At 35.5% G+C, this 8212-nt stretch overlaps 1 protein-coding gene across 1 annotated transcript in view; it reads left to right on the top strand.

Annotated features, from left to right (window-relative positions):
• The first annotated feature begins 460 nt into the window (after nt 1-460).
• The window catches only part of TNS3 (tensin 3), a 119402-nt gene continuing 111650 nt past the window's right edge, over nt 461-8212 (top strand). Inside the window, exons 1-4 of the mRNA XM_054273225.1 lie at nt 461-625; nt 4603-4653; nt 5877-5999; nt 7487-7551. Of these exons, the coding sequence (XP_054129200.1) occupies nt 476-625; nt 4603-4653; nt 5877-5999; nt 7487-7551 (389 nt within the window). The 5' untranslated portion in view covers nt 461-475. The remainder of the gene's footprint in view (nt 626-4602; nt 4654-5876; nt 6000-7486; nt 7552-8212) is intronic.

Here is an 8212-nt window from a genome sequence, read left to right as displayed (position 1 = left end):
GGACTAGTTTTAGATTCACTTCAGTTTTACTCAGAGCAGCCTTCAAGATCTGCAGTGTTTTACAGATTGCTGGTCAAACTTCCAATTTGTAAAGCATTTGCAGAATCCTACAGAGAGATGTGTACAGACAGAAGTACCTATACATTTCTATTTGACTAACAAATTAGTTGTGGTAGTATTTGTCAAATTGATTGTATTAATTTTCCACATTATTGGTTGCAGAGATTTTTTCACTACAGTTTTGATGTGAAGAATTCTGGTGAAGAACTCCATTTGTCTTCTGAACTGAATACTTTGAGCTCTGTAGGCATTTAGTGAGTTGTAATTGTAATGAAATTATTGGAAACATCTGATGCTTGGCTGTAGGAGTCTAAGTTGCAATTTCCTCTCATTAATATGCCATGTTTCTTCTTGGCTACAGTGCTCTAAACTGCCACATCTAATTTCTTCCAGAAGTGCAGACTTTGATCACATTATGGAGGAAGGCTCTGAACTTGACCTCACTTACATCACAGAGCGGATTATTGCTGTATCGTTCGCTGCAGGCTGTTCTGAGGAAACTTACTTCCACAATCTACAAGAAGTAACACAAATGCTCAAATCCAAACATGGTGATAATTACTTGGTATGTGAAAGATCAGCCATTTGTGACACATCTTTGTCATGCAGGAAGACTACTTTATGTCCACATAAACATTTATAAACGAAAACTCACTCTTTGGGCCATCTTTACAGCCTTGTAAGCCAAGTTCAAGATTTTCAGTAGTGTTTTAAGCGGCTAGATATTGAAAACACTTTTTTTGCTGGGGCATTGCAGTCTCTGTGTTGGTGTGGTGATAACATGTAGTCAAATGCTGAAGAATAATTTCACTGACTGTTTTCATTGTCCAAAGCATGCTCTAAAAAGATACCCTGCAATGAGGAGTGTGTTCTTTGTAGCAGTGAGCTACATCTGGGTTCTCAAGTGGGTATCTGATAGTCTGTCACTGTCATGTCTTCACTTGTGAAGGCAACATTTAAAAGTAGGGTTGCTGTTGCTGTATTCTGTCCAGCTCTTCCTCATTAATTTGTTTAGCTGCATTTTTCATGCCATTTAATTTTCTATAGGAAATCTAACAAATATATAGTGAGCTTTCTCTGCAGATTTTTTTTTTAATGTTGACAAAAAGCTGTTAATCTCCTGTGCTGTTTACTGGCTACTGCCATGGCATGTATTGTCTCAGCTTGCTCTCTGAGGGTGAATTTGAAACAAGGCCAATATTTTATTTACTTTTTTTTCTTGTACTGTCTTTTTAATTGTTAGAATCAAATCCATGACTTCAGGAACATGAACTCCATTCAGAGTAGAAATTAGTTGCTGGAGAGATTGTACTCATGATTTAAACACATTATCTTCTTCTCACAAACTGAGATGCTATAGGTGCATTATAAACCAGACTGAGCTTGTGATGTGGACTGAAGTCCTCAGCATGCTGCCTTGCTGCCCTTGGCTTCCCTTCCATCAGGCACTGGTAGCTTATAAGGCACATGATAGTAATAGTGTGAACGTGACCAGTGTGTAAAGCTTTATAGGTTCAAATTCACCTGTTCTCTGGCCATTTCCATGCAATAACAGTGTAAGCTTGTAGTCTCTCCACTACTCTTAATCTCACTTAATGCTTGACTGTATTACAAAAATCTGATATATGGTAAGTCTGGTTTAGTGTCTCAGAAGGATTGTAGTCTCTGCCTCTGAAAGGGATTGTAGTCAGTTTCTTCTGCGAAGTTGGGATTTTTTTATTTTTTGTTTTAGTTCTGTTCTATTTATTAATTTATTTTCTAATGGGTACTTTGGAAATCAGCTGTCTTGATACAAAGAAGGCTTTATGCCATCTACTCCAAATGTGTTTCTACAAATTTGTAAAATAACCTGACAAAGCACAGCCAGGTTGTAGATTCAGAGAGCTTGTTTTTAAACTACCTTTTGTTTCTCATGTTTTGAACACCTCTTCAGCCTGCTCAAGAGGCACATGTGAATCAGCAAAGAAAAAACCCCAAAACCTCCATGAAATGGTATACAACTCAGCAATCCTGCTGAAGTTGATAGGAACAATTCTACTCTTCTATTGGGTCAGGGTCTCAGATAACAGAACATATACTACAGCATTTGTCATTTTTTTCTAGTTGTTTTCCTTTCACTACAGTGAAGGGAGTGAACACATTGTTTCCTGCTTGATTCCTGTATGGTATGAAGAATATGAAAAAAACCCCCTAAGTATCTAATTTTCTTTAACAGTAGAGGATTATACTTTGACAGTCTGAAACCAGAGATTAAAGTCTGTTGATAGCTTACAGTGAACTTTTTCTCTGCTTTGATGTCCTAAAAAACCATATTCCCTGTAGGCTTTGGTTCCCAGAAGAAACATGACTTTTCCAACAGATGAAAATTAGAAACTGAAGTTAATGCTCCTCTTTCTTGTTCCAAAATATAAGTAAGTAGACCTAGGATATGCAAAAGGGGGACCAAAAGGGACGCAGTTAATCTTCCACTGTGTTATGGTTTAATCCCAACCAGTAATTTAGCCCCACACAGCTGCTCCCTTGCTTTCTCACCAGTGGAATGGGGGAGAGAATCAGTAGAGCAAAAGTGAGAAAATACATAGGATGAGTTTAACAGGTTAAATAAAAGCTTTACACATGAGCAAAGCAAGACAAGGGATTATTAATTGCTTTCTATGGGCAGGCAGATGTTCAACCATCCTCAGGACAGCCAGGCTTCATAAGCCAAAATGATGACTTGGGAAGCCAAACACCACCACTCTGAATGTCACCGCTCCCTCCTTCCTTTGGCTTATATGCTGAGCATGTTATATGGTATAGAAAATCCCTTTGGTCTGTTGAGATCACTTGTCTTGGCTCTGTCCTTTCCCAGCTTCTTATGCATCCCCAGCCCACTCACTGGTGGGGTGGTATGAAGGCTCTTGGAAAGAAAAAAATTTCTTGAAAAAAAAATGCTCTTGACACTGTGTAAGCACTGCTCAACAATAATGAAAACATCCCTGTTTTATCAACACCATTTTCAATAAAAATCCAAAACACAGCCCCATATGGGGTACTGTGAAGAAAATGAACTCTACCTGAGCCAAAAACAACACACAATGGCATCTATTTATACCATATATTTCTCTTCAAAGGCTTCTATGATGTCCTGCTTTGTTGTATGCGAAATGTTGGTTCCTGCACCTTCTTGTTTCTGTTCTGTGCTGTTAGAATTCCTGGAGTATCTCGATGTGATCACTGTAGCTTGATGGGGACTTGGGTACAACAGCGTCTTTGAGTTTGGTGTCTGACCCAGCAGTTACAAATACCCATCATGAGCACGACTGTATCCTGACACAGGAATTCTTAATTGTTCTTAAATATAAATACAATAAGAAAGATGAATAAAAAAATTTTTGTCAAATACCCCTTCTTTTTCTGTGGAAAATTTTAGGTAATTGATTTCTTAATATAGCGTTAGCACTCATTTTAAGAATTCAGTATTGAGAACTACACCTCTCTGTTACTTTGTTTTCCAACTAGGAAAGCTAATAGAAAATTACAAAAAAAATTTGTGTCATTTATAGAAGACAATGTTCATTTAATTCCTGTTTTACTATTGACATTTCAGGAAGGATAAGTACAGTGATGTAGTTGCTTTAACCTGTTCAGTTTTTGGCTTCCTTGCTTAGACAGCTGATGAGAGTGCTGGTTAATGCAAAAGGGTAATACTTTAGAAGATTGTTGCACTTTAGAAAAGGGTTCTTGGATTGTCCTTGGGTAGTACTAAACTATATAAGGGACTTGCGTCATATTTACTCATTCTCATGCTTATGACCTATTTATTCCTTTCTCTCAGAGTAATTAATGAGGATTATGCAATCTGTACATAACTTGGCATGTAAAATAGCCATGCTGTGAAGGAGAATCTGCCTCATTAGCATTGTTTCAGTTCTTGAGTAATGGTATTTCAACTTTTTGTTATTGATTGATACTAATTTAAGGCACTTTCTAATGAAAGAGTCAGTTATTCTTGTATACACTGCTTTCTTTTGTTCATTTTGCAGTCTGTCTTTTCATTTACTCCTTATTAAACAGTAAGTAGAGGGTAGCTTGCTATTTAGTGGGTTAACAGAAGAGTTGGAAAACCTCACAGTCTAAGTTATAATTAAATAGGTATGTCATATCTTCCCTGCAAAGTTTTGATAGACCAATACTTGTCAGGAATGCAAATTCAAATATTTAACAATGTACCACCCTCTCAGACTTCTTATTGTTAATTCTTATGGTCATCATTATATTTCATAGTAGCCAGGTCTCTCAGTATACCTCTGACTCAAAACCATGTGAAATAAATAAGATGTAGTAGAATTTTAATTGTCCTTTTTCAAAATGTGCATTTAAGTTTAGCTTTAGTTACATTGTAAAATAACTGAATATCTAAAATACATTAGTGCTACCTAATGTCAAATGTTAAGCCATATCATTGTAGTTTCTGGTAATTTTTATGTTTCAAATACATCTATTTACCACTTAAATTATATACTCTTGATGGTTAATATTTTTTTCTTTCTTTCTGAACAGATATTAAACCTCTCTGAAAAGAGGTATGACCTTGGCAAGCTTAACCCAAAGGTAACGACTGTCTTCAGTAACATAGTTTTCTAGTGTTAAATACAACTTAAATGGCCTGACAAACCCTGAAGCTATGCAAGTGTTGATATACAGAGTAAGAGAAGTTGTTTTGAAAGATACTAAAACATCCCACATGCATCCCTTTTTATTTTTTCTCAAGTTCTGTTTTGTGTCTGTTAGTTCTGTGTTTTACACAGCTATTCTTGTTATTTTCTTAGGACCATAAGCCTGTTGTGACTTCTGAAAAACTTCTATTGGGTGATACAAATTTTACTTCAAGTATACTTTTTTTGTGCAGTCACAGGATACTGGAGTTGTGTACTGTAACACAGAGTTAGCTGAAGCTAGTGAACTTGATTCAGATAAGGACTTCCCTTTTGTACTATCTTTGAGTAGTTGCTTCTCTGCACAATAGAGTAATAAAGAATTTCATAATGATTGACATCTGACTCTTGTTCCTTCTCACTAATTGATGTGTTTGTTTGTTGTAAGAAATGGTGTGCAGGTACACTTCAGCATCTGTTATAAGGCCAGATAGAGCAGCCCAGATGTGTATTTATAGCAGTAGATTTACAGAGATAAGCTACCTGAGGAAAGTACCTCTCTCAAATTTAACTTTTTGCATGCTTTTTTGATCACGAAGGATGAATTTTTTAATATTAGGCATATGTTGAATGCATAATATGTATGTATTGCATATGTTTTGTTACTAACTATGCATATAATAAAAATAAACTTAGTAAACTGTATTATATAGTGAATAGAAAATCTGAACAAAATTTTTTCATGTTTAATCATGTTGCACATGAAGGAAATAAATTGAAAATAAAATTAAAGCCATCAAAAATCATTATTTGCTCTAATTCTGTTTGAATTTACTGGTATAAAATACCAGAAATTCTAAATGAAAAATAATGTAAAAAATCAAGACCTTCAGAAATGTTGTCACTTCTAAATGGTTGGTGAGATTGGGATGGGGTGAGGAGGGGGAGGAGGAAGTTTTTTGTTTATTTGTTTTTAGGAAAGTACTAGTATCTTAAAAAAACACAAATTCCCTCTTCCCCTTTAGAGACCTGTAAGCATCAAGACAATTGAATTGCATGATTATCTGTGATGGGAAAAGTTGTGAAGACTTTCAACCATGACATTTATTTGAATCCAGATTTTAGTATGTGGTACTGGAGTCAAGGTGTCTCTCGTAAATGTTACTTGTTTAATTGCAGATTATGGATGTGGGGTGGCCTGATTTCCATGCTCCACTTCTTGATAAGCTGTGCACCATCTGTAAGGCTATGGAGTCCTGGCTGGACAATGATCCTCAACACGTGGTGGTGATCCATTGCAGAGTAAGTGCTGTGGATGACTTTGTATTCATTTTCAAAAAAATTGTCCTTTACTCTTCTTGTGTGAAAAAATAAAAAGTTAATCTGTTTTCAGTGTTGACAACAGTGTGCCAGATGTTCTGTTGATGTAAATAAGCTTAAATCCTTTGATCTTCCATTCTTGTTAAAGATTTCTTTTTTATGACTTATGTCCTAGCCCTTGCTGCAGGTATAGCATGAACCAATGTTACTTCACCCTTCAAAGATCACTGTTACTTCTGTAAATGTATTTAGAAGCTTGAGGTTTTTCCTGCTTGATGGAAAACTCTCCATGTTCTGTGACACTCATTAATTTTGTTGCTGGAAAAAGATAGGTACTGTATCACACATCATCTCTTTAGACTGTATGTGGTTGTAGGAAATGAGGTCATTAAGGACCTTCTGGATATTTTTGAAAGGTTTTAATTGACAGCATCATTGCAGTGCCTTAGAGTAAAGCTACCAGCGTGCTGTATTGCTTCCTCCTGCTTGCTTGCAATAAGCAAAAATAAAGAAAAACCTTAGTTAAATTTGGATAAAATGAATTCAGAACTGGATTGGTAGCTGCGTTCATGACACTTGATGCAAACCTATCTCTGTTTCACTGGCAGATGTTATTCTAAACAAAATGATAGTGATAATGGGATGGAAACTTCAAATCCGGTTTGTGTAGTCTCCAGTCCCAAATTCTTCCAGGCAGAATGTTATTCAATGTATGAAGCACTTGAAATCTTACTAGTTGCAGGAATGCAGCCAGGAAAACGCCCATACTTGGCACAAAAGGGAGCAAAGTATTTCTAGGTATACACAGTCCTATAGAAATTGATAATGCATGTTTTTGATTAATGCCTTTTGCTAATATAGGTTTCCAGCCATAGAGATAGTTACAGCCACTTACTGTCAGCTGAGAGACTGAAAATATTTTGAAATCTGTGAGAATTACTGCATGTTAAATTTTACTGTGTTTGTCATGTAAATTATTTAGAAATACTTTAGAACATTTTTGAAATTATCCAAAGAAAATCAGTTACTATAAATCTCAGGTGTTGAGGAGGTAAAAATGTGAAAACATGCCAGAAAGGTCTATTTTTCTAAAATAGGTATTTTATTGCATTTCATCCTGGGAATTGCAGCATTGTCTAGACTTGTTGTGAATGATCACTAAAAAAATAATACAAAATTAGAGTAGTTCATACAATTTTTTTTCTTTTTTCCCAGTTGATTCCTCTTAATTGGTAAGATTTGACAGGCATGCACATAGAAATCCTACTTAGTGTTTTTTATGTCATTTGTCAGCCAGCTTACATTGACAGATAAGCTGCTGCCCATTATTTCCACCTTTCCATCAACCCAGGGTACATGAGAAAGGACTCTGAATCTCTTGCCTTGAAATTGTATTTAGTATGGGTCTTAAATATAATAATGCCAAATAATGTAATACATAAGTTATGATTCCCTTTTTCCTAATACAGGGAGGAAAAGGAAGGATAGGTGTAGTCATATCATCATATATGCACTTTACCAATGTTTCTGCAAGGTAAGTATGAATAATACATGTTGTGTGGTTTTTTCCCAATAAACATTGGGAAAAATGCCTTTTAGTTGATTACTGTCTGTCAGCTTAATGTTTTGTCAGGTTTTCTTCTCAAAGAGTTTTGAAGCATGTCTTTCTTAACAGAGTCTGTTTTCATGATAGTTTTCATGTAATCCTGCTTCCAGTAGGAGACTGGATTAGGTGACAGCCTAAGATCCCTTTGAAACTGAAATTTTATTGGTTTGTATAAAACTTTTCTGAAGGATGTTTTCAGATGAAGGATAGACTGTGCAAGAAACCATTTTTATGTCATGGTACTATCTTTATTCTGTTAAACCTCTCTGTTTGCCACACCCATCAAGTAGCCTCTTGAATTGGTGAGAAATTATTCCTTAAGTACTTGAGAAAAATTGTTATTAAAATCTGGAAAGAGTGTTTGAATAGGGAACTCCTAGACATTGATCCGAGTGCAGAATGAAGTGTAAGGAATAATCTAGACTTGAGTTTGCAGTCATTTCAAGCAGTAGGTGTCTGATTACTTAGTTTTAATTGTTTCTTTTGGAGTACTCAAATTATGAAATGACAATTGACAATTTTTATTAAAAAAATATACAATTCGATAAATGGTCTCAAAAAGGATGAAATGCATTTTGGATATTTTTGT

This window comes from Melozone crissalis, unplaced genomic scaffold (assembly GCF_028551555.1).
Source record: "Melozone crissalis strain CALT ecotype California unplaced genomic scaffold, PUWL_Pcris_2 ptg000016l_1, whole genome shotgun sequence".
Classification (NCBI taxonomy): Eukaryota; Metazoa; Chordata; class Aves; order Passeriformes; family Passerellidae; genus Melozone; species Melozone crissalis.
This window is presented reverse-complemented; position numbering and strand designations above follow the sequence as displayed.